The 24,536-nt window shown below is 57.9% G+C and overlaps 2 protein-coding genes across 8 annotated transcripts in view; both read left to right on the top strand.

The window, feature by feature from the left end:
* Positions 1-17,798, top strand: part of PLEKHM2 (pleckstrin homology and RUN domain containing M2) — a 51,529-nt gene extending 33,731 nt beyond the window's left edge. The window contains exons 4-20 of one of the 2 annotated variants that reach the window (XM_055262189.1): positions 962-1,061; positions 1,607-1,694; positions 2,793-2,979; positions 4,371-4,430; positions 8,355-8,583; positions 10,051-10,869; positions 11,114-11,183; positions 11,302-11,392; positions 11,704-11,768; positions 12,137-12,225; positions 12,824-12,956; positions 13,546-13,736; positions 14,206-14,271; positions 14,901-15,060; positions 15,342-15,521; positions 15,604-15,720; positions 16,829-17,798. In XM_055262189.1, the coding sequence (XP_055118164.1) occupies positions 962-1,061; positions 1,607-1,694; positions 2,793-2,979; positions 4,371-4,430; positions 8,355-8,583; positions 10,051-10,869; positions 11,114-11,183; positions 11,302-11,392; positions 11,704-11,768; positions 12,137-12,225; positions 12,824-12,956; positions 13,546-13,736; positions 14,206-14,271; positions 14,901-15,060; positions 15,342-15,521; positions 15,604-15,720; positions 16,829-16,966 (2,783 nt within the window). In that variant the 3' untranslated portion in view covers positions 16,967-17,798. The remainder of the gene's footprint in view (positions 1-961; positions 1,062-1,606; positions 1,695-2,792; positions 2,980-4,370; positions 4,431-8,354; positions 8,584-10,050; positions 10,870-11,113; positions 11,184-11,301; positions 11,393-11,703; positions 11,769-12,136; positions 12,226-12,823; positions 12,957-13,545; positions 13,737-14,205; positions 14,272-14,900; positions 15,061-15,341; positions 15,522-15,603; positions 15,721-16,828) is intronic. The other variant, XM_055262190.1, reaches the window with a different exon arrangement.
* On the top strand, positions 17,786-24,512 carry SLC25A34 (solute carrier family 25 member 34). 6 transcript variants are annotated; one of them, XR_010118954.1, is made up of 7 exons: positions 17,786-18,147; positions 19,944-19,993; positions 21,062-21,127; positions 21,226-21,378; positions 21,728-21,862; positions 22,036-22,247; positions 22,357-22,373. XR_010118954.1 is itself a non-coding variant. In XM_063631855.1 (7 exons), exons 1-7 carry the CDS (start codon positions 17,786-17,788, stop codon positions 22,391-22,393), a joined length of 927 nt encoding a protein of 308 aa, XP_063487925.1. In that variant the 3' UTR covers positions 22,394-22,471. The 6 variants fall into 6 exon arrangements, 5 of the variants coding, with proteins under 5 accessions (XP_063487925.1, XP_063487924.1, XP_063487927.1 ...); XM_063631855.1 differs by having other exon boundaries at positions 22,036-22,159; positions 22,357-22,471; XM_063631854.1 differs by lacking the exon at positions 22,036-22,247 and having other exon boundaries at positions 22,357-24,512.
* The last annotated feature ends 24 nt before the right edge of the window (positions 24,513-24,536 follow it).

The following is a 24,536-nucleotide window of genomic DNA, read 5'->3' as shown; positions in this document are numbered from 1 at the left end:
GTCCAGTAGCAGTGGGGTGTTAAAATGCCAGCACCAGGCCAGGCATGGTGGCTCACACCTGTAATCCCAGCATTTTGGGAGGCTGAGGAGGGAGGATGGCTTGAGGCCAGGAGTTTAGACCAGCCTGGGCAACACAGTGAGACCCCATCTCTACAAAAATTTAAATATTAGGTGGATGTCTTGGTACACATCTATAGTCCCAGCTACTCAGGGGCTGAGGTGGGAGGATAGCTTGAGCCCAGGAGTTTGAGGCTGCAGTGAGGCGTGACCACAGCATTACACTCCATCCTGGAAGAAAGAGTGAGACCCCATCTGTAAAGATTTAGGAAAATGGCTGGGCACAGTGGCTCATGCCTATAATCCCAACACTTTGGGAGGGTAAGGCAGGAAGATCCCTTGAGCCCAGGAATTTAAGGCTGTAGTGAGCTATGGTCACACCACTGTACTCCAGCCTGGGTGACAGTCTCTGTGGCAAAAAATAAAATAAAATAATAGTAATAAATAATAAATTTATAAAATGCCAGCCCCCTCCATGAGGCCTCTTTTCTCCCTGCATATGATGGTTTTTTGGTGCAGCAGTGATGGGGAGAAGGAGGGCGAGCTGCCAGCGAGAGCTGGATTCCTATGGAATCCCAGCCTGAGCACGTGCTATGGAGTCTGGTTTCTCTCCCTGAGCTGGGATCACTGTTAGCCTACAGGATCAGTGCAGGGTCCTGGCGTTTCTTGACCTATCTGAAGTGTGCAGTCTGCCCTCTTTATCAGAATTTCCTGGCCAGCTACATGCTGAGGTCTGACTAGGCAAATAAAGCACTCAGGGGTTATGGTACCCCACCAAGTGCAAAGGCCGCTGAAGTGCCTGGTCCCCTTACCTGCTCTTTCTTTCCTTTCTGCCCTTGCTTGGCAAATAAAAGCCAGCAATCTGACAGGCCTTCCTGCCGGTTACTCCTGCCTTTGTTTGCAGGCCGTGCCTGGCTGTACCTAGCCCTCAACGAGAATTCCTTGGAGAGCTACCTGCGGTTGTTCCAGGAGAACCTGGGTCTGCTGCATAAGTACTACGTCAAGTGAGTGTCTGGGATGGTCAGTCTCCTCTAGCTTCAGAGCTCCCCTTCAGCCACCTCCCAAAGGCTCTTGTCATGCAGACAGCACAGTGTGCCATATCAGTGATGCCAGAGAGCCATTAGAACCTTGCTGGTAGCTGGGTGGCCTTCACCGGGAGCACCCATGGCCCATCTGGGCTCCTGGGTACAGTCTGGGTCTCTGCTGCTCCCTGGTCCTCCTCCCAGGCTTCAGACCTGACCAGTGCCCAAGCTTTGGCTCAGCCTTTGCTGGGGTTGCTGCAGGAACAGAGTGTGTACAGCAGCTGCTGAGAGCCGGACAAGCCTTGTGCTCGTCCATCTCTGAAGACACTGGCAGGACAGTGCAGTGTGGCTGCTGACCCAGTAGGAGATCGCTGAGAGGGTGGTGGGCAACAGCTATATCAATCTGGGTGCTGTCCAAGGTGGGGGACATCACGTGTCAAATTTCAACACAGCTGGCATGTTGGTAAGGTTAGGCCAGGCTGGTAAACAAACCCAGAGGCACCATCGTGGCTTCTCGTGTCTTGCAGGAATGCCCTGGTCTGCAGCCACGATCACCTGACGCTCTTCCTGACCTTGGTGTCCGGGCTAGAGTTCATTCGTTTCGAGCTGGATCTGGTGAGACACCAGGGCTCTCGCTGCTTGTGGGAAGCAGAGGAGGGGGCAGGGTGGGGGCAGGGTGGGCGGTGGCTTCATTTCTCAGGTCTTGTTGAGGGAGCTTGTTGAGTATGACTGGGCTTGAGCAAAGCTTGTTTTTTCGGGCGAGGGAAAGGTTTCACGGTCCGTCGAATTGAGTGAGAAGAGAAGTGATGGCAAGAATTCCTGGTTCAGGTGACTTTTTCCTATCTCCCTATCCAACTTGGAGAAAAGCCACATTGCCTGGAGTATCTTAGCCCAGAAGAACTGGCCTTCATGTTTAGGATGTGAAGAGTTAGAAGGACAAGGCAGATTCAGCCTGGTGCTTCTGGGGTTCTGAAAAGTGTCATCAGCTCCATGACGAGCCTTCAGCCACCCTCTTCAAGTTCTCAAGCTTCTTTCCCCATCACACCCTATACAAACGAGATGCTGGCCCACATGGAGCCAAAGAGGCTCCCAGGCACCTCTTGGACTGGGCTCAAAATGGATGCAGCTGCCCCGTCCTAATCAAATGACCTTCCTTGGGCCAGGCGCAGTGGCTCACGCCTATAATCCCAGCACTTTGGGAGGCTGAGGTGGGTGGATCACCTGAGGTCAGGAGTTCGAGACCAGCCTGGCCAACATGGCGAAACCTCGTCTCTACTAAAAAAAAATACAAAAGTTAGCAGGGTGTGGTGGTGGGTGCCTATAATCCCAGCTACTTGGGAGGCTGAGGCAGGAGAATCACTTGAACCCGGGAGGTGGAAGTTGCAGTGAGCCGAGATCACGTCATTGCACTCCAGCCGGGGCAACAGAGTGAGACTCTGTCTCAAAAAAAAAAAGAGAGAGAGAGAAAGCGGGGACATCAAAGGGTGTAGCTGAGTTCTGACAGCTCTGTCTTCCATCAGCCTGAAGTCCACAGCTTTAAAAGCCGACACTATTCACATTGCTCTTCTTAGCAGCTTTTCTTTGAATTTACTACTTTAAGCCATTGATTTCCCAAAGGGCACATCTGTGTCTCCCAGGCCTGGATCCTGCTGTCTGCAGAAGGCCGCTACACGAGGCCTCCCACCAAACGGGCCTCCTCTACTCTCTCCTCAGGATGCCCCTTACCTAGACCTGGCCCCCTACATGCCCGACTACTACAAACCTCAGTACCTGCTGGACTTTGAAGACCGCCTTCCCAGCTCGGTCCACGGCTCAGACAGTCTGTCCCTCAACTCCTTCAACTCCGTCACCTCCACCAACCTGGAGTGGGATGACAGTGCGATTGCCCCGTCTAGTGAGGGTGAGTGGCCCCAGGGCAGAAAGGCTAAGACCCTGTGGTGAAACAGACTTGAGCTGCTTAAGCCTGGCTGGGTGATGTCTTTCTTGGCTAGTTTTGGTCTGGGGGCTGAAATTTGCAATTAAACAGGGCTGGCCATTTCCCAGATCTTCATCTCCTCAGAGTCCCTGTGGTGGCTAAAAAGTGGATTCTGGGCACAAAAAGCTGAAATTATATATATATATATATATTTTTAAGGTTAGACCCTTTTCCAGAAGGTTCTAGTCACATGCCTGTGGCAGTTTTCTAAGCAAGGAAGGTTTAGCAGTGGGACCTGGAAATCTTGTCACAGGGTTGAGTGTTGCCTGTTCTGGGGAGCTTGTCTGACCCCACATTCTTTGCAGAAAGAGGTTAAGCAACCCCTAGAAGAAGAGAGAACCAGGCAGGTCTGAAGCACAGGGAAGCCTTGCCACTGTGTCCTGTGTGTCCGTCCGATTTCTCTGAGTTCCTCCTGCGCTCGCTGATGTGTTTGGGATGGTCGCACCCTTTGCATCAGGGACCGCGGAAGAAGCTGCAGGTCATTTTGTTGACTTGACCCAGTGATTTACTGGAACAGCCTGGTTTCTTTCAAACCTTAGGCCCCGGTGTTCATGGATAAAACTGGCCATTTTCCCCTCTTTATCTCCTGTGGGAGACCAGAGACCATTTACTTCACCCCACCACGTCACCTCCAGGGAAGGGGATCTCAGCCCCAGTTCAGCCCTGGGGCACCCTAGAATTGCCTCAGCATTGAGACCTTGACCTTCCCCTTTCTTTATTTCTGCTGTACCACGGGTTATATGTCCCAGGAAGGGAGGTCCCTCTCAAACTTGCTGTTAGCAAGACCTGCATTGCTGACCGTGCAAGCTGAAGACGGCGGTTCAGTCTCCTTAGGTTGGGCCCATGGGCCACCTTAGAGGAGTCGGAGGGGTGGGCCTTGCCGGAAGAGCCAGGGCAAGGAAGGATCCATGGATGGTGGTGTCCCCTCAGCAATTTGGAGATTGTGCAACTGCAGCTGCCAGGGCAGCGTCTCCTTGCCCTGCTAGGGTACGGAGGGAAGGCACGCAAGAGGTAGAAAACAAAGCTAGGCACAGGCAGCCAGGCTTCTCTCTGCCAGAACCAGCTTCTGGGTGTGGAAAGGGGTCACCCTGACAGGTCTTTCCAGCTGGTTGGAGGCTCCTGGGCCAGCGCCTGAGCTAAGAGGCAGTCAGGGCCCTAGTAAGTTTCCCCAAGGTTGTTGGATACAATGTAGAAAGTTGAAGTTTTCCTCTCCTATTTCCTCCCCATGTCTCCCACCCCATTTCCCCTCCCCTCCCTCCAGTCGTCCTTCCACTGCCTGTGTTTCTAATCTTCAGTTTTGTCCCTCGTTTTTGTAGATTATGATTTTGGAGATGTGTTTCCAGCAGTGCCGTCTGTACCCAGCACAGACTGGGAAGGTGGGCCAGAGTCCGCTGTTACCCTCTTTTCCTGTTTTGCAATGTTTCCATGCCAAGCTTGCTGCATGTATCAAATCAGCTCCTTATTATTTATAATAATGTCCATAATCATAATAAAGCCAAGTTTGGTGTTCTAATAGATGGAATTCTGCAGTGGGAAAACTCAACCTCTAGCCATAGGCAAATCCTTTCTCCCAATGCAGGGCTCCTGCCTTTGCGCAGTGGCCTTTTGGAGTCACTAAGTGGCTGCATTTCGGGAGATACAGGATCACCCTTCCTGATTCCAGAGCGAGCTGATGCTCTCGCGGTGTGTAGGGCCTGACCCAGTGAACCAAGACTTGTTCTGGAAAACCATGCCTTTAAACATGCGAGTTGTAAGCTCCTTCGGGTCAGATGAGCATCGAAGAGAAAGAGCTTGATTCTTTCAGTCTGTTCCTAATGGCTTCCTCTTGGGTGTTTTGGAGTGGTTGAGGTCCAAGTGAGGGAACTGCCCAGGTACAGCTGAAACTTCCTACAGACAGAATCTCTTTGAAGCTTTAAAGCAGATTAAAAGGAAATCTGCCAGCCCTCCCACCCTGTCTGCTGGGCAGTAGCAGTGCCTGGGCATTTTTCTGCCTGAAATTCCACTTCATAAATTCACAAAGCTATTCCCACGTTGCCACGATTACTCAAAGCAAAGGCTATGTTGCCAATAAGGTGAATGCTTCCCCCTTAAATCTGAGGCCATAGCAGATCCCTGTTATTTTACTTTATGTTATTTTATTTTACTTTTTGAGACAGAGTCTCGCCCTGTTGCTCAGGCTGGAGTGCAGTGGTGTGATCTTGGCTTACTGTAACCACCTCCCGGGTTCAAGCGATTCTCCTGCCTCAGCCTCCCAAGTAGCTGGGATTACAGGTGTGTGCCACCACACCTAGCTAATTTTTGTATTTTTAGTAGAGACGGGGTTTTGCCATGTTGGCCAGGCTGGTCTCGAACTCCTGACCTCAGGTGATCCACCCACCTCATCCTCTCAAAGTGCTGGGATTACAGGCATGAGCCACTGCACCTGGTCCAAATCCCTGTTATTAAAGAGGCTCCTACCCTCTGGGCCACTTCCAGGCTGGAACAGGGGAGGTGAGGGAACCTGGCCTCTGAACAGGGGAGGTGAGAACTGCTGCACCCTGAGGATGAGGGGAGGTGGCTCTCCCTGCATTATTAGAGACGTGAACGCTCAGTAATGGGTGACAGGTGATCCATTCCCAAACAATGTGAATATGAAGTACCTTAACTCTGTGGGAAATAAGACGTGGCATTGGGAAAAATAAACTATGACACTTGGCCAAGAGTAGCATTGAAGGGTCCCCTGTTTGAGTTAAATTAGCTTGGATTCCAGAATTCCATCATAACATCATATACCCTCTCAGCCTCTCTTCTTGCAGCACACATGCTGGATATTGTTTTTTTTTCCCTCTGATTCTAACAACTAACCCCCCTCCTGACACGCCTGTTGCAGTCACTTGACAAGCAGGGCCTGACCTTCCTCTACAGCCTTTCAGAGCTCCCTGCGGCCTGAGAACTAACAGCCCAGTTGCACTGCTTGCCTCAGGGCGGGGTGAGATTTCTGGAGTTCCTGGAGCAGGATTCCTGAGCTCACTCTGGCAGCTCACCCGGGGAGGCTCTGTCTTCTCCTTGGACCTGGAGGAAGGCAGGACTTGGGGCAGCTCCAAACTCTGAGCCTCGGGTGGCCTTCCCCTGGTCTTTGGCTTATTTACAGAACTGGTGGGCATCCGGGCCTTGACACCCACCACATCTCATGATCTGCCCACTCACCTCACAGGGCTCCTCTTGGGTGCAACTGCGCGTGCTGAGGAGAATCACAGGGGCAGGAGCAAGAACACATGGGCTTGGCAGGAGCCTGCTTTGGGACCGAGAGACATGTTTTCTGTATCTCAGAACTCAGGCTCTGGGATCCCAGGAAATCTGGAAAAAGTCCCCGATGTTGCTGATCTTTTCTGGCAGAGCTACTCATTGCCTTTAGCCTCCTCTTTTGTCCTTATATTAAAAGACAGCAGACTTTAAAAAAAAAAAAAAAAAAGAGCCAGGCTCACACCTGTAATCCCAGCACTTTGAGAGGCTCAGGCTGGAGGATCGCCTGAGCCCAGGAGTTTGAGACCAGCCTGGGCAACACAGGGGGACCCCGTCTCTACTAAAAATATAAAAATTAGCCAGGCGTGGTGGTGCATGCCTATAGTCCCAGCTACTCTGTGGGCTGAGGCAGGGCAGGAGGATCACTTGAACCCAGGAGGTCCAGGCTACAGTGAGCTGTGATTGCGCCACTGCGTTCCACTCTGAGCGACAGAGCGAGACCCTGTCTCAAAAAAAAATAAAGGACGGTGTGCTGCATCAGCAGACAGCTGCCCTGTGGCTTCCAAGAGGCACTAAATTGACAGCTGGTTGGGCCCCCAGTGGGGCTGTGGGGTGCATGTTTGCCTCTTTTCTTCCGGGCAGACAGTGGCCAGCAAGATGAGCATTGGCCAGCAAATAGAGCATGACCAGCCATGGCCCTTGCCATTGACCCTCACCTAGGCGGTTTCACCAGCTGGGCCTCAGCTCTCTGCTTGGGTAGCTCCCATCTGCCACTGGCCATATGGGCTGTGTGCTTCACCTGCCCATGCTCCCTCTCCTGCCCTGTTCCAGTAACCAGGGGCAGATGGCTGGGTGGGGCGGGATGTCTAAGCCAGCTCCCCTCTCGGGGGCCGTGTCAGGGTATGACTCAGAAAGGACCAGTCAGTGAGCTGACGCTTGAATGAAATGGAGTTCTCGGCCGGGCGCGGTGGCTCACGCCTGTAATCCAGCACTTTGGGAGGCCAAGGTGGGCAGATCATGAGGTCAGGAGATCGAGACCATCCTGGCCAACATGGTGAAACCCCAGCTCTACTAAAAATACAAAAATTAGCTGGGCATGGTGGCGCATGCCTGTAATCCTAGCTACTTGGGAAGCTAAAGCAGGAGAATCACTTGAACCCGGGAGTCGGAGGTTGCAGTGAACCGGGCTCACGCCACTGCACTCCAGCCTGGAGACAGAGGGAGACTCCGTCTCAAAAAAAAAAAAAAAGAGAAAAAAAAAAAGAAATGGAGTTCTCAGCACCACCCTTGCAGGGGCTCCTGGTCCTACCCCCGAGGAGTATGTAGGGTCAGGGGTGCTGGGGAGAAGCAGCCTGAGGGACGGCCTCTCGGACCCCTGTCTTTGCCCCTTCGCACCTTGTTCTCATTGCCCTGCTCTGTCATCTTGTCTCTACTCTGTGCTCTGGGCATTTCCCTCTGCCCCATGGTTCCCACCCCTTGGGCTCCCATCCTGTCCTCCCAGCCTCTGCCCCCACTCTGCACCCCTCACTTTCTCTGCTGTCTTCCTCTATTATTCTCCCTTTGTGTTCCTTTTACCTCTGCAAGGGACCCTTCAGAGGACTTTGGGCACCTCTCAGCCCTACAAGTGGGGTATGGGGCTAACGGGGCTGCTGGGTACCCCTGTAGCGTCCTAGCAGGAAGGCTCTGAGGGTAACTTAAGAGGCATGCAGCCTGGCTCCTCTCTAGGGCTCCCAGCCACCCATGGAGGCCTCGAAGTCACCATCCCTATGGGACTTAAGCCTGGAGCTTGAGCCTGGAGGCTGCTTCACTGCGGGGCCCTTAACACAAACTCAGCCAAATTGTTGTGAGCTCTGGAGGGCCCCCAGGGTTGGTGGAGATGGTCCCTCCAAGTTGCTCCTAAAGTACAAAATCCCATGTCCCGTTAGGTTGTGGCTTCTACTCGAAATAGGGCCACGCTGGTTAGGTTTCCCTGGGAGGAATTGGCCAGTTTGCCTCCCTCCTGGGCTAACGCATGCTCTGGGGGTCGGGGACCCCAGGGGGTGCCTGACAGGGTGTCTCCTGCTTCCTTGTCCTCCCAGATGGAGACCTCACAGACACGGTGAGCGGTCCCCGCTCCACAGCCTCCGACCTGACCAGCAGCAAGGCCCCTACCAGGAGCCCCACCCAGCGCCAGAACCCCTTCAACGAGGAGCCGGCAGAGACTGTGTCCTCCTCTGACACCACCCCTGTGCACACCACCTCTCAGGAGAAGGAGGAGGCCCAGGCTCTGGACCCGCCGGATGCCTGCACGGAGCTCGAGGTCATCAGGTCAGCAGGGAGGGGCCCAGAAAGGAGCTGAGGTCCTGGGGTCCAACCTGTCCACTCCCAGCATCAGCTGTTCATCCAGGGCAGACCGGGACACCCCCTGAGGGCAGTTGCATGCCTTCCTGGAAACCCTTCCCACCTCTAGGACGTTCTTTGAGCAAGAGGAAGTGGAGGCCTGTCCTAGTCAGCTCGGCTGCTGGAACAAAGCACCACAGACAGGCGGCTTCCACAACAGACATTCTTTCTCACAGCTCTGGAGCCTACAGTCCGAGGTCAGGGTGCTGGCATGGCCAGACTCTGATGAGGGATTCACAGATGGCCCTATTCTCGCTGTGTCATGGCAGGGAGCAGAGAGAGAGCTCTCTAGGGTCCCTTTTATGAGGGCGCTGATCTCATTCCTGAGGATCCCACCCTCAGGACCTCATCACCTCCCACCCCCAATACCATCGCATCGGGAGTTAGGATTTCAACACAGGAATTGGGAGGGGACACACACATTCACTCCATTGTAGGGCTCAAGTCCTTGGAAGCAGGTGGTACAGGCAGCGACCGTGGCTGGTGTCTGGGGCCATGTCCAGGCTGCCAGGGCATTTGCTGGGTCTGCCTAAGATCAGAAAGCACCTTCAGGCTGGACTTCTTCCCAAGGGAGTTCTTGGAAGTTAAGATACAATTTCTGAGATTCATTGAAAGAAAAGTATCTTTGTCATATGGGCAGGACATGGAAAGGAAGGACGTGGTGGGTGGCCAGCAGGGACTGTCAACCAGAGCCTCCCCGGCTCCCTGACCTCCCCGACCCCCTCTTGAAACTTCACACTGACTAAGAGGAAAAGCCCTGTGTGCGTGTCAGACTGCCCAGGCTTGCTGGCCTGAGGTGGGGGATTGCTCCCCAGTGACTGGAGCCGGGAGGCCACCCCATGGGCTGGTTCCAGTCCACAGCAGCATCATGCTCAGACCTGGGGTCCCTTAGCTAAGCCCGCTCCAGCCAACCTGGAACCAGAGTGGGACCCGGAGTGTGAGCCCAGAAAGCGCTGAGTACTTTCTGGGTGATTCCTCCATGATGATGCCTAAGGGAAGTGAGGTCAGCTCAGGATCCACATCCTAAGCGGGGCTGAGTGGAGGGGGCATTGCCTGACCAGCCATGGCCTGTTTTTCTTTCCTAGAGTGCAGCTAGCTCAGCTGTTCCATTAGGAGGAATTCAGAGGACCCACTCTGGGGTTCCTCTGGCTGCAGCCATCTGTGCCCAGCCCATGCTACCCCCACCCTGCGTCTGCCAGCAAAGGGGGTACCTCGGGGCCTGAGCCACTGTTGTCCTCTGACCCAGTGCCCCCACCCAGCACTGCCTAGGACCACTGATGCGCTAGCTGTACCCTCAGAGGTTACATGGCCAGCATTGCCACCGTGACCGAGCCTGGTTTTCCTCAGCAATGGACTACTCAGGTATTAATTCTCTCCCCATCATTACTGTCCCAGGGTCACCAAGAAGAAGAAAATTGGCAAGAAGAAAAAGAGCAGATCAGATGAGGAGGCAAGTCCACTCCACCCCGCCTGCAGCCAGAAGAAATGTGCCAAGCAGGGGGACGGTGACAGCCGCAACGGCAGCCCAAGCCTTGGGCGGGACTCGCCAGACACCACACTTGCCTCCCCCCAGGAGGAGGGAGAGGGGCCGAGCAGCACCACGGAGAGCAGCGAGCGCTCCGAGCCGGGCCTGCTGATCCCCGAGATGAAGGACACCTCCATGGAGCGCTTGGGGCAGCCCCTGAGCAAGGTTATCGAGCAGCTCAACGGGCAGCTGGACCCCAGCACCTGGTGCTCCCGTGCTGAGCCCCCAGATCAGTCCTTTCGGACCGGCTGTCCCGGGGATGCCCCGGAGAGGCCGCCGCTTTGCGACTTTAGTGAGGGGCTTTCAGCCCCAATGGACTTCTACCGCTTTACCGTCGAGAGTCCAAGCACTGTTACATCAGGTGGCGGCCACCATGACCCTGCAGGGCTTGGCCAACCGCTGCATGTTCCTAGTAGCCCTGAGGCTGCTGGCGAAGAAGAAGAGGGAGGAGGAGGAGAGGGACAGACGCCTCGGCCCCTAGAGGATACCACGAGGGAGGCTCAGGAGCTGGAGGCCCAGCTGTCCCTGGTCAGGGAGGGGCCTGTGTCTGAGCCAGAGCCTAGGACCCAGGAGGTTCTCTGCCAGCTCAAGCGAGACCAGCCCAGCCCGTGTCTGAGTAGCGCTGAGGATTCTGGGGTGGATGAGGGACAGGGGAGCCCTTCGGAGATGGTCCATTCCTCGGAGTTCAGGTAACAAGACTGCGGCTGGCACGGGACTCTCCCAGCCCTTGAAGCTGGGGACACTACGCCTCTGACCTCCAGATAAATTAAGTACTAGGAAGACCTAGCCTGAGTGAAAAGGGGTGTGAGCCTCCCTCCCTAACTCTGGCTCCTAGTGGGAGGTGGAGGCACTACCCGCTGGCTCTGGGGTGGGGTGTGGCCTCTCTCACCCCTGCCCGCCTGACACCTCGCCCTCCTGACTTGGCCCTCACAGAGTAGACAACAATCACCTGCTCCTGCTAATGATCCATGTGTTCAGAGAAAATGAAGAGCAGCTGTTCAAAGTAAGTCCTAGGAACTCAGGAGTGAGCAAGAGACGCCAAGGGCGAGGCGGGATGGGCCACTGCCCCCGCTGGAGCGGCAGGAGCCACCTGCCTGACCCTTGTCTGCTTCGGCCCCCAGATGATCCGGATGAGCACCGGGCACATGGAGGGCAACCTGCAGCTGCTGTACGTGCTGCTCACAGACTGCTATGTCTACCTGCTCCGGAAAGGTGCCCGCCGCCCCCAGGCAGACAGCGGGTTGTGGACGAGGCTGACTCTCAGCCCCTTTTCCCCAGTCCCCTTGCCCTCTGAGTGCCTCCCGGCTGCCTGGCACGCAGTGATGGAAAGGCATACCAAGGAAGGTGTTGCCAGCAGCCCTGAGACGTGAGCCGGGGGCTCCCTCTGTGAGCACTCCACGCCATTCTCCTATTGCAGGGCAAGGAGAGGCCCCCTAAGAGAGGGGGCTATGTCTAAGAAAATGGGGCAGGGGGAGGGAAAAGAGGCCTGTGGGGATAATAGGACTTGGGGTCTCCTCTCTCAGGGGCCACAGAGAAGCCATACCTGGTGGAAGAGGCCGTTTCTTACAACGAACTTGACTATGTGTCGGTGAGTCCAGGCTCTGCAGTTGCGCGCCTGCTGTAGGTACAGGGCTTCTCAAGCCACTTACCCATAGAGCTGCAGGGTGAGGCACGGCCCCTTACTCACCTCCCGGGGTTGGGCACCAACTTAACTCTCAGAGAGGCTTCTGTACAAGATGCTAGGGGTAAGAACCAAGCTTGAGGTCGCCTCTTCCCCTGCTAGACTTCTGACCGTCCCTCCCTCACTCATGCCAGCCCCTGGCCTCTGGGGCTTTACTTGGTGGTGACCCGGGGTGTGCTTATTCCTCCCCAGCAAGCGCTCAGCCTGGCCACGCTGCCTCCTCCACCAGGCAGCAGCTAAGCCCCGAGTGCATGTCAGGCTGTGGTTTCTGGCAGGTTGGCCTTGACCAGCAGACGGTGAAGCTGGTGTGCACCAACCGCAGGAAGCAGTTTCTGCTGGACACGGCTGATGTGGCGCTGGCTGAGTGAGTGGCAACCCCGCCCCTCTGGAAGGATTGGAGAGTCCGCAGCTGCCCATAGGTGTGGGTGGCCTGGGGGTGGGGGGTGGGGGTGGGAAGTGGGAGATCCAGGAGGGGAAACCAGATGCATTCCCTCTAGAGCCTGCATCTGCTCAGAGAGGCAGGCAAGTAGACGACAATCACAGGACTCATGTGGTCAGCCCAGGTGACCTCAGCCCCTGGCAACTCTTGGGGGTGCTGGCATGAGTTGTCCGACAGGAAGGCAGGTAGAGAGCCATGCTGCTGGGCCAGGCATGCCCTTGAATGCTTGCGTCCTTGTCCTGGCTCAAGGTCCCAACCGTTCAAGTCCTGCCCACCCTCTTTGTCTGTCTTCCCTCACTGTCAAAATCCAAGGCCCCTTGGCCATTGAGAACGATCAGGCCTGTTCCAGTTGTCATTTGATGACCTTGGACCTCGTCATTGCCACACCTGCCGCCTTGGTCACTGGGTCTAGTCAAGTCCCTCTCCCTGTGACCCCTCCAGGCCAGGAGCGCTCAATACTAAGCCCTGTCCAGTTGAGGCCCTGTTCCCAGGCCTCTAACCACAAACCTCACTCCCTGTGCAGGTTCTTTTTGGCTTCTTTGAAGTCAGCCATGATCAAAGGCTGTCGAGAACCTCCCTACCCCAGCATCCTGACGGACGCCACCATGGAGAAGCTGGCACTGGCCAAATTTGTGGCCCAAGAATCGAAGTGTGAGGTAAGAACCTGAGGAGGAAGCTGAGTGCAGCCCCTGAGATAGCAGAGCAGCAGCCGCCTTGGCGTGAGCGTTAAGGGATGCACATAGATGTCTTTGCCATTTCGCAATCGCCTACCTGGGCGGGGCAGGGCGGGGCTTTCCCACCCTGGAAGGGAGGAAGATCTTGTCCACCTTCCTACTTGGGGTGTGTCCTGAGGTTAAAACACCATTGCTTGGTAGGGCACAGTGGCTCACGCCTGTAATCTCAGCACTTTGGGAGGCCGAGGCAGGTGGATCACCTGAGGTCAGGAGTTGGAGACCAGCCTCGCCAACATGGCAAAACCCCGTCTCTACTAAAAATACAAAAATTAGCCGGGCGTGGTGGCAGGCGCCTGTAATCCCAGCTACTTGGGAGGCTGAGGCAGGAGAATTGCTTGAACCTGGGAAGCGGAGGTTGCGGTGAGTGGAGATCACACCACTGCACTCCAGCCTGGGCGACAGAGCAAGACTCCGTCTCAAAAAGAAAAAAAAAAAAGGCCCAGTCCAGGCTCAGCCACCTGCCTGGTCCAGGCCTTACTTGCTTTGTCCCCCGTGCCCGCCCCCGCATCAGGCATCTGCTGTCACCGTGCGCTTCTATGGCCTTGTGCACTGGGAGGACCCCACAGACGAGTCCCTGGGCCCCACGCCCTGCCACTGCTCACCCCCCGAGGGCACCATCACCAAAGAAGGCATGCTGCACTACAAGGCGGGCACCTCCTACCTGGGCAAGGAACACTGGAAGACGTGCTTCGTGGTGCTCAGGTGGGAGCCCTGGCAGCTCCGGGCCTGGGGCTTGGGCCCTGGGGTGGCTGGGCTGTCAGGTTCCCAGCAGGGATCTCTCTGCAGCAGGTCACTAAGGGAGCAGCCTGAGGAGAGGATGCTTCCCTTCCCTACAAGAGCTTGGAGTTGACTTAGCTCAGGCTGTTAGAGCTTCTCTGTGGAGCCAGTCATCTTTGGGGCCCCAAGAATCCCTGAGTACCTCAGGGGAGGACGCGGGCTTGGTCCCCCGATGAACCTTGAGCTGTGCCCCAGGTCTGCTGAGGTGGCCACGTTCCCTGCTGGGCCGCCAGGCCTTTGTTCACCCTCCCTTCCGTAGATGACAGCCCCTGGTGTCCTTTGCCTCAGGTTCATGGCCACAGCATGTGCGCGGGAGGGGCACCCTGGGACCTGGGTTCCGCCTGGCCCCAGTTCCTGGGACGGGCCTCACTCGCCCTGTGTTGTGCCCCTGCAGCAACGGGATCCTCTACCAGTACCCGGACCGCACCGATGTCATCCCTCTGCTCTCGGTGAACATGGGGTAAGTGTCCTGGAAGAAGCGGGTGTATCCTGGGGCCCAGAGCTGCCGTCTCCCTGGTTCGAGATGGCTGCCCTGTTGGCAGTTCAGCCTCGCCCTCAGCCCCACCCCATCCAGCGGCCCTGACAGGTGGCCTGGGGCTTCCACGGTCTGAGGGCTGCAAGGAGCCCACAGGAGGGGAGGAGGGAGGCAGCAAGGAGCTCCTGGCTTAGAACAGGTCCAGTCTGATGGGGAAGGCAGGCCCTTCCCCAGAAGCTCCCGGCCTGATGGGAAATGGACATTCGGGAATTTGGAAGGAACAGCGGGCCCTCAAGAGGAAGCACACATGAATGAATGTGGCCGATTCTCAGAGGGCCAGAGGGACAGCTGATTCCCAACCCCACCTGGCCATGCTTGGGTATCTAGAGGATCTTGGGCATTCTGAAGATGAAAGGCATTACACAGAAAGGTGGTGGGTGGGGCTCCCAGACCTCTCCTGGGAGCTGGAGGGGCCTGGAGAACCCTCTGGTATCCTTCAGCCCCCAGGACGGTGGGGCAGACCCTATGCCGAACACCCCGCACCAACCCTGGGGGCTGCCGCCTCGTGCTGCCCTCGCCTCTTCGCTCCCGTTTCACCCTCTCCTCTGGCCCAGGGGGGAGCAGTGCGGTGGCTGCCGGAGAGCCAACACCACGGATCGGCCCCACGCCTTCCAGGTCATTCTCTCCGACCGGCCCTGCCTGGAGCTGAGTGCCGAGAGCGAGGCCGAGATGGCCGAGTGGATGCAGCACCTCTGCCAGGCTGTGTCCAAAGGGGTGAGCTTCGCCTGCCCCCACCGCTCACCTGGCTTGCCTGACCCATTCAGACCCCCAGGGTCCCATCCCTAAACCCATAGTCACAGAGCAACCTGAGGGCCAAGACAGACCTTCAGGGGGCAGCCCAGGAATGGACCCTGGAGCTCAGGGGCATCATCCCCGCCTTTGCTCCCGATCCCTGGAGGGAGAGCAGAAGGGCTGGCTCTTCCCCTCGACTGGGGAGTTCTGGTGCAGACCAGCCCTGGAGGCCCCAGCCTGCCTCTCCCCTGCCCCCCTGCCAGGTCATCCCCCAGGGTGTAGCTCCCAGCCCCTGCATCCCCTGCTGCCTGGTCCTCACCGATGACCGCCTCTTCACGTGCCACGAGGATTGCCAGACCAGCTTCTTTCGCTCTTTGGGCACAGCCAAGCTGGGCGACATCAGCGCCATCTCCACAGAGCCGGGCAAGGAGTACTGCATCTTGGTGAGCTGGGGGTGGGGGCGGGGCTGCAAGGCCTGCAGAAGGAAAGCTCTGGCTGCTCACCCGGGGGCCTGGCTCTCCCTAGGAGTTCTCCCAGGACAGCCAGCAGCTCCTCCCGCCCTGGGTCATCTACCTGAGCTGCACTTCTGAACTGGACCGATTGCTGTCTGCACTGAACTCTGGGTGGAAAACCATCTATCAGGTACCCAGCTGCCCAGGAAACCCATTAGCCAGGGACCCTGTGGAGGGGGAGCCATCCCCAGGGAGAGGAACCCTGGCTGCTCCCAGGACCTGGCCCTGCCTCTAGGGTCCTGGGCACAGCCATGTACCAGGGCGCTGCTGCCTCAGCCCCGGGGGTGAGTGTCTGCTGCTCTTGAAACAAACCCAGGAGAGTCTTCACTGTCCTTGCAGCCTCTTGCTGCGCCGTCCCCTCTTTGGCTGGCCAGAGGGTGACAAGCCTGCCAGGCTGGGGAGCCTGAGGCCCTCAAGCCACTCAGCATTGCTGCCTCAAGGACCTGGGAGGGAAGGGGTGGGCCCCGGGAGGTGGGTGTGGGACTCCAGCCTGGGTGGTTCTGCCTCTGGTTTGGACTGGGCCTTGGGTGATTGAGGGTGGCCTGGCAGGAGAGAGCTATCTGGGGGCAGAGGCCAAGGTGGGCCTGTTGGTGCCGGCCCCAGACTGAGCAGACACACCTGACAGGCACAAAAACTTAGAACCAAAGGGACAAAACCCTGACTCCCAGTGAGTCTGAGGCCAAAGCTGAAAACAGAACCCAAGAAGCTTAATTCCTGACCTCAGTTCCAATCAGACAGCACGAATTGTGGTGGACCTCCAGCTGTGCTCAGATGGGGGGAGCACAAGATTGGCAGTACCCTCTTCCTGTCCCTCCAGGCTTAGCGCCAGTGTGGGAGCGCGCTCATGAGAGCCCTGCACAAGCGGGTTTTGAGCACATGCTACGCTCTAGCCCCGTGGAAGCCTGGACTAGCCTGCAGAGAGCTAGTCCAGAGAACAGCTCAGGACAGACCACCTCCCTGCAGAGCCAAACAGAGTGCAGCGCCGGCCTCGCTGGGCCATCCTGAGAGCTGGGGCCTTCCCAGGAAAGAGGGGGCTCAGGGGGCACCACCCCATCCTTAGCTCAAGCCTCTGGAAGAGCGGGAGAAACTACAGCGTGGAAGCTGTTCCCAGGGAGAGATGGGGAGGGCCTGACAGGGGCTCCGTGGCCAAGGCAGAGGCAGGCCTGGTGCCCACAAGCCCTGCAGACTCCTGTGGCCCTCAGTGGCCTTCATCTGTTCTCTGCACGCCCCCAACACAGGTGGACCTCCCCCACATGGCGATCCAAGAAGCCTCCCACAAGAAGAAATTTGAGGATGCCTTGAGCCTCATCCACAGTGCCTGGCAGCGGAGCGACAGTCTCTGCCGCGGCCGAGCCTCCCGAGACCCCTGGTGCTGAGGCAGAGCTGGTTGGCGTCCCTGGTGGGCAGGAAAGGAAGGCACGCCAGCCGGCAGGCACACTGTCACGGCTGTTGTCATGCTGTCGGGAGCCTATAGCCCACCCCTGCCCTGGGCGGCAGAACCACCGAGTGTGGCTTAAGACAGGGTCCCTTCACTCCAGGGATCCAGATCAGGTGCCCGGCACCCCTGGGCATCCTGCCCGACAGGTAGCGAATGGAGGTCGCTGGGGGCAGAGGGTCCGAGCCCCGTGGGCTCCGCGGATGCACGCCCTCCTCCCGGGCCTCCTCCTCAGTCTGCAGAATCTCTGCCGAGTGGCACTGAGAGCACCATCCATCTAAGGAAGAACAAAAGAACCAGGAGGGCGGGAGCCCCCTCTTCCTCTCCTGGGTTGGGAGCTGGGGCCCTGAGTGCCCAGCCATCCTTCTTCGTATTTGAACACTCTCCTGGCCACGTGGGGAAGCGGGAACACGGGGTGTCTGCGCATGCTTCCTCCTCCTAGCTCCATCACCGTGCACACAGCTGCCTGCCTCGCCAGATGCAGGGGGCAGGCAGCCCTCCCTGGCTGCCAGGAGGCTCTGCATGCCCACAGTCCTGCCCTGCCTCTCCCCTCAACCCAGCAGTGCCTGTAGCACTGAGAAGCAAAGGGGATGGATGGGGGGCTTGGAGAAGGGCAGAGCCCACCAGCCTGGCATCCATGTTGACATCTTCTGACCGTCCCCTGCTTGGCTGGAGCCGGGCCCTTCCTTAGAGTTTCGTCAAGAGCCTCCTGGGGAAGGGGTCAGGTGGTCTGGGTTTTGTTTTTTAAAATAAAATAGACATGTTATATTGCCGAGGCTTGTCACTGGCCCTTTTTGAGCAGGGTAGGGGAAGGGAGGTCTCCAGATCCCTTGGGCCCTTTTCTGCAAACCTTCCTCCATCAGCTGCCCTGCGCCTGACACAAGGGACACACGGGACATGCAGAACCAGATCAGCCACAGCTGCCCGGTGGACTCACTGTCTGCAGACCCTCAGGCCCTGGGAGTTTCTTGGCCTGACCTTTGCCCTCCGTCCTGTTCCTGTTTGCTACAGCGGCCAGGGGAGGCGCAGCCACCAGCTCAAGCCCTGGGGCACATCTGCACTGCCGCCCACCATCTGCAGCCCACCCCGGGGCAGGGTACTCCTGCCTCCACAGCCCCGGGGGTGAGTGCCCAAACCCAAGAGAATCCAAGCTGTCCTCGCTGCCTCTTGCTGCGCCGTCCCCTCCTCAGCAGGCCAGAGGGTGACAAGCCTGCCAGGCCGGAAGCCTGAGGCCCTCAAGCCACTCAGCATTGCTGCCTCAAGGGCCTGGGAGGGAAGGGGTGGGCCCTGGGAGGTGGGTGTGGCTCTTATGTGCGAACCACTCCAACCCGGGTGGTTCTGCCTCTAGTTTGGACTGGGCCTTGGGTGATTGAGGGTGGCCTGGCAGGAGAGAGCTGTCTGGGGGCAGAGGTCAAGGTGGGCATGTTGGTACTGGCCCCAGCCTGAGCAGACACACCTGACAGCTGGCCCAGGTGGCGTTCTCTTCTCAGCAGGCACAAAGGGCATCCCAGGGCCTCTTTGTGCCCCACTGGCTGCCTGGCCATTCCCGCAGGGAGCAGCAGAGCCTCCTGCCCAGCCCAGGAGGAGCTCCCCCAGCAGGAGGGCAGGCTTGGCAGCAAGTCATTACCTACCAAGGTCACTCTTCAAGTCCTACTCACCCAGGCGCCCTGAAGTCCTGGGAGCAGCGAGGGGGGCATAGGAGCCAGAGGCAGTGGGGGTGGGGGCGAGCAGGCGATGCGGGTGCCTTTATTGGGTGCAGCACTGACCTAGGCACACTCTTCTCATTGCCAGTCCTCCACAGAACCTTCTGGAGTGGATGTCAGTATCTCTATTTTACAAATGAGAGAAACTGAAGCTCTGAGAGGAAGTGACTTGCCCAGGGGTCGCACATAAGAGCCACACCTGGGATTCCAATCAGCTCCCCAGGGCTGGAGAGCCCTTCTCTACTTCTGACCCTGCTGAGCATGGGCCTATAGACGGTGGGAGCCAGACTGGCAGACTGAGTCCTGGAAAGGGGAAGTCAGTCACCAGGGGCACATTGGGGCAGGGTGGGGCAGGGGCAGAGTTGGCTGTGTGCCCCATGCCAGGGACCTCCCAGTCACTTGCCCCCTGCCCAGGGCTCGGCCAAAGCTGGACAGTCTAAGCCAGAGGCAAGGCAGGGGTGCCAGCCCTTCACCCAGGGACAGAGGGAGGCCAGGAGGAGGTGCCTGGGCTGGTTGGCACCTTCTCCCTATCCACGCTCTCCCTCCAGTCCCAAGTGACCTTTCCCCCAGATCCCAGGGTCCAGGCCCGCCCTCGGCTGGCAGGTGTGGGCACAGAGGCAGCTGGGATTGGTCACAGCTGGCAGAGGCGTGTCCCAGGCTCCGGCAGACCGCTGGAACAGCTGAGCAGAGCAGGTGGACTGCTGAGATAGACCAGGGACTCCAGGCAGCCACAGGCCTGTCAGACCAGGACCCTCACCCTCTAGACATGGCCTCGGGCCCCTGCAAACCCCAGCCCCGTAGCCCTGCGAGGTTACAGACAGCCTAAACGCCACCACCACAGGGCCTGTGCCCTGACCCGGGCACAGAAGGCCACTGGCCCTGAGGCCATGGAGACGGTGCCCCCAGTAGTGGACCTGGTGCTGGGTGCTTCTGCCTGCTGCCTGGCCTGTGTCTTCACCAACCCCCTGGAGGTGGTGAAGACGCGGCTGCAGCTGCAGGGGGAGCTGCAGGCCCAGGGCACCTACCCACGGCCCTACCGGGGCTTCATAGCCTCTGTCGCTGCTGTGGCCCGAGCAGACGGGCTGTGGGGCCTGCAGAAGGGGCTGGCTGCCGGCCTTCTGTACCAAGGCCTCATGAACAGCGTTCGTTTCTACTGCTACAGCCTGGCGTGCCAGGCTGGCCTCGCGCAGCAACCAGGTGGCACTGTGGTTGCAGGAGCCGTGGCAGGGGCACTGGGAGCCTTCGTGGGGAGCCCTGCTTACCTGGTGAGTGGCTTGTTTCCATCCTCCACCATCCCAGGACCCAGCTCCCGTAGGGGCCCTGCAGCCTCCAAAGGCTGGGCTCAGTGGACCTGGGTGGGGTGGGGCAGCCTGGGTAGGGCTGCTCCCTGGAACATCCTAGCCCAGGCCTGGAATCTGCCCCTTGGCCCAGGGCACCAGGGCCTTGCTCTGATCCATGCTCCCCTGGGGACCCTGCCCCACTGGTCCTGAGCCAGGGGAGGGGGCAGAGGGTGGCAGATGTGCTGGCTCAAATCCTGGCTTGGTTACTTCTCTTCCCGAGTGGCCTCGTGTACGGTAAGAATAAAAGCTACCCTTGAGGGCCTCCTCCTCGTGTGCACTCTGCAGGGGCGCCTCAGGGCTGCCCAAAACAAATAAAAAATAAAAAAATGTTTTGAAAAAAGCTACCCTTGGCTGGGTGCGGTGGCTCACGCCTGTAATCCCAACACTTTGGGAGGCCGAGGCAGGCAGCTCACCTGAGGTCAGGAGTTTGAGACCAGCATGGTCAACATGGTGAAACCCTGTCTCTACTAAAAAGTACAAAAATTAGCTGGGCGTGGTGATGCATGCCTGTAATCCCAGCTACCAGGGAGGCTGAGGCAGGAGAATCGCTTGAGCCCGGTTGGCAGAGGTTGCAGTGAGCCGAGATCATACCACTGCACTTCAGCCTGGGCGACAGAGCAAGACTCTGTCTCAAAAAAAAAAAAAAAAAGAAAGAAAGAAAGAAGCTACCTTTGAGCAAAGGCTCGCCTTGTCCTTGGCTGGTGCTGGAGAGTCACTATCTCACGTAATCCTCAGAACAGCTTTCCAACCGTGACAGAATTGAGGCCAGGAGAAGGTTAAGTAACTTGCTCCAAGTCACACTGAGATGCAAAACCCAGGCCAACTCCAGAGCTGCACCTCAACCCTATTTCACTTGACCCCTAAGCTTCAGGCTCGGGACCATGGAGCTCTGAGTTTCAGGGGCACGGGGGCGGGGGTGCCCTCAACACACACAGCTCATCCTGGCTCTCCCAGGCTCCATCCCCACACCCCGTGTCCTCTCTGCTCCCATAGATCAAAACGCAGCTGCAAGCCCAGACAGTGGCCGCGATGGCCGTGGGACACCAGCACAATCACCAGGTGAGGCCTGCCACTCTCCGATCTCCCTGGAGGCATGGATTGGGCATGCTCCTAGCCTGGGCAGGGGTGGCCAGTGACCCCGTGCCCTCTCCCCACAGACTGTCCTGGGTGCCTTGGAGACCATCTGGCGGCAGCAAGGGCTGTTGGGGCTGTGGCAGGGCGTTGGTGGGGCTGTGCCCCGAGTCATGGTGGGCTCAGCTGCCCAGCTGGCCACCTTCGCCTCTGCCAAGGCCTGGGTGCAGAAGCAACAGGTGAGGAGCTGGGGACACCTGTGCCTACTCACAGAGACACACGGGACTGAGTGGGGGCCACCTGCCTCCTTCCACATGGGGAAGACTGGGGGGTGGCAACAGATGGGGCCCTGCCTCTGCCCTCAGAGTCGTGACTCCGGCCCTTGGTACCAGCAGGAGTGGGGGATCAGCAGTGAACCCCAAAGCTGAGAAGGAACTCAGGGTGGCAGGGCTGGGGGATGGCTGGAGGGGCCTCATCTGCTCCCCTTTCTGCAGCCCTTTTAGCCCCTGTGTGGTAGGAGGCCGGGAGGGCACCACGTGGGTGGGTAGAGGGCAGTTGCAGGGGTCAGCACCTGTGCCATCCCCACAGTGGCTCCCGGAGGACAGCTGGCTGGTGGCCCTGGCTGGGGGCATGATCAGCAGCATAGCCGTGGTTGTCGTCATGACCCCCTTCGATGTGGTCAGCACGCGACTATACAATCAGCCGGTGGACAGAGTTGGCAGGGTGAGCAGGGGCGGGTCTAGGGGAGGACGTGGGGAGCTGGGAGCATCCCCCACAACACACACACACACACACACACACACACACACACACACACACACACGCACAGCCAGAGACACGCAGACACAGGCCATGCATGCAAACACATTAACTGGGCTTGTTTGCTGAGCCCCCAGGTCCCAGGCACAGGCTAAGCACTTTCACATCTGGATTTTATTCCATCCTTATGATCACATTCATCTTCCTGATGAGGAAACAGGCTCAGACAGATCAAGTGACTTGCATGAGTTCCCCCAGCTGGTAAGTGGAGGAGCCAGAACTGGAATCCAGGCCTGATCCCACAGCCTTCCCATGGCACTGCAGCCTCACAGATGTGCCCAATACAAAGGTGCTGTCCATAGGGTGTGTGGGGGTGAAATTGACCTGTGTGCCAAGATGTGGTGCCAGCCAGGGCCTCATGGCCCCTGTAGTAACACTCACCCCATGTCTTTCCCCAGGGCCAGCTCTATGGGGGACTCACCGACTGCATGGTAAAGATCTGGCGGCAGGAGGGCCCCCTGGCACTCTACAAGGGCCTGGGCCCCGCCTACCTGCGCCTGGGCCCTCACACCATCCTCAGCATGCTCTTCTGGGACGAGCTTCGGAAACTGGCTGGGCGGGCCCAGCACCAGGGCACCTAGATGGCGGCCCTCACCCCGACGTCCTGACACAGCCGGCACTTGGCCAGAAGTGAGGGCCTGCTCCAGGACAACTGGCTGTCCCAGGGCAGGCCATGGGCCCAGGCCCTGCCAGAGGCCCCGGGAGAGTGTGGACAGCTCTGGTCCATCCAGCCCCTTGGCACACCCAGGGCCAGAGCATCCACTTCAAGTTACCACCCATTCTGTCTTCCAGACAGTTCTCTTCCTTCTCTGTACTGTGTACTGGGTCACCACATCCCAGAGCCTTACTCAGTTATAGCAACCACTGTGGGCACGCACACAGCATAGGCCCAGTAACTTACATACATCGGCTCACTTAGGCCTCAGACAGCAGCACGAGGCAGGCACTTTTACCTCTTTTACCATTAGAAAGCCAAGGCTGAGAGTGGCGATGGGCTTTGACCACAGCCACACAATTTTGAAGTGGCAGAGCCAGGACTGGAGCTCACCCCAGACCTATGTGCTTGACAAGTGCGTGACTGTGACAGGCCCATGGGCCCGGACTGCCCGTAGGGGTCACTGTGCCATGGCAAAGGCTGGGGTGCACCAGGAGGCTGTGGCATCGTCACCTGCCTTATTTGCTGGGGAAGCTGTAGCAAAGAACTACAGACTGGGAGACTTAGACAATAGAAATGTATTTTCTCACAGTTCTGGAGGCTGGATGCTGGAGACCGAGGTGTCAGCGGGCTGGTTTCTTCTGAGACCTCTGTCCATGGCTTGCAGATGCTGCCTTCTCTCTGTGTCTGCACATGGTGGTCCTCGATGTGCGTCTGGGTCCTGATCTCCTCCTCTTATAAGGACACAAATCATGTTGGCTTAGGGCCCACCCTCATGACCCCACTTTAATTTTTTTTTTTTTTTGAGATGAAGTCTCGCTCTGTCACCCACGCTGGAGTGCAGTGGCATGATCTCGGTTCACTGCAACCTTGGCCTCCTAGGTTCAAGCGATTCTCCTGCCCCAGCCTCCTGAGTAGCTGAGACTACAGGCGCCTGCCACCACACCGGGCTAATTTTTGTATCTTTAGTAGAGATGGGGTTTCGCCATGTTGGCCAGACTGTTCTCGAACTCCTGACCTCAAGTGATCCACTGGCCTCAGCCTCCCAAAGTGCTGGGATTACAGGCATGAGCCACCTCACTTGGCCCAATTTTAACTTAATTATCTCTGTCAAGAGCCTATCTCCATATACAGTCACATCCTGAGCTACTAGGGGGTAGGACTTCAACTTGCACATCTGCAGGGGCCACAGTTCAGCCAACATCATCTTTTTTTTTTTTTTTTTTTTGAGATGGAGTTTCACTTTGTTGCCCAGGCTGGAGTGCGGTGGTGCAATCTCGGCTCACCACAACCTCCACCTCCCAGGTTCAAGTGATTCTCCTGCCTCAGCCTCCCGAGTTGCTGGAACTATAGGCATGCACCACCATGCCCAGCTAATTTTGTATTTTTAGTAGAGACAGGCTTTCACTGTGTTGGCCAGGCTGGTCTCGAACTCCTGACCTTGCCACCCGCCTCGGCCTCCCGAAGTGCTGGGATTACAGGCGTGAGCCACTGCGCCTGGCCTCAGCCAACATCATCTAAGGGCTCTCACGGAGGGCCTCCCAGCTGCCCGCCCTGTGGGCATTTGCACATATCCTGACAAGCCTGAAAGAAGCTCCGGGTGCCCATTCTTCAGATGAGGGGACTGAGGCCCGGGAAAGGGAAGCGATGTGGCAGGGCCAGCAGCAGACCCTGGGCCCTTTCTCTAGACTGAGCACCACTCCCTGTGGGTGTGCTCTCAACACTGCACCGACCTTCGCACTGCAGAGATGGACACCAACTCCCTGGCAGGGGCAGGACTGCTGCCGAGCAGCCCCACCTGCCCTCCCAGCCACACCCCAAGTCTGTAAGGGCTGCTCCCAGGAACACCTGCTACTGCACACTCCAAACCAATAAAGTTTTATATTTTGTTTACTTCAACGACCCCCCTCTGTGGCCAATCTC

Source organism: Symphalangus syndactylus, chromosome 22, assembly GCF_028878055.3.
Source record: "Symphalangus syndactylus isolate Jambi chromosome 22, NHGRI_mSymSyn1-v2.1_pri, whole genome shotgun sequence".
In the NCBI taxonomy this organism is placed as follows: Eukaryota; Metazoa; Chordata; class Mammalia; order Primates; family Hylobatidae; genus Symphalangus; species Symphalangus syndactylus.
Note: the sequence above shows the minus strand (reverse complement) of the source record. Positions and strands in the feature narration are given on the sequence as shown.

Excerpts from the sequence above, each read along its gene's own strand:
- SLC25A34 (XM_063631854.1), top strand. The coding sequence starts at position 17,786 with ATGTTATATTGCCGAGGCTTGTCACTGGCCCTTTTTGAGCAGGGTAGG. Across the intron at positions 18,148-19,943 it reads CTGCCTCCACAGCCCCGGGG|GAGCCGTGGCAGGGGCACTG; the intron begins GTGAGTGCCCAA and ends CTGTGGTTGCAG. Across the intron at positions 19,994-21,061 it reads TGGGGAGCCCTGCTTACCTG|ATCAAAACGCAGCTGCAAGC; the intron begins GTGAGTGGCTTG and ends CTGCTCCCATAG.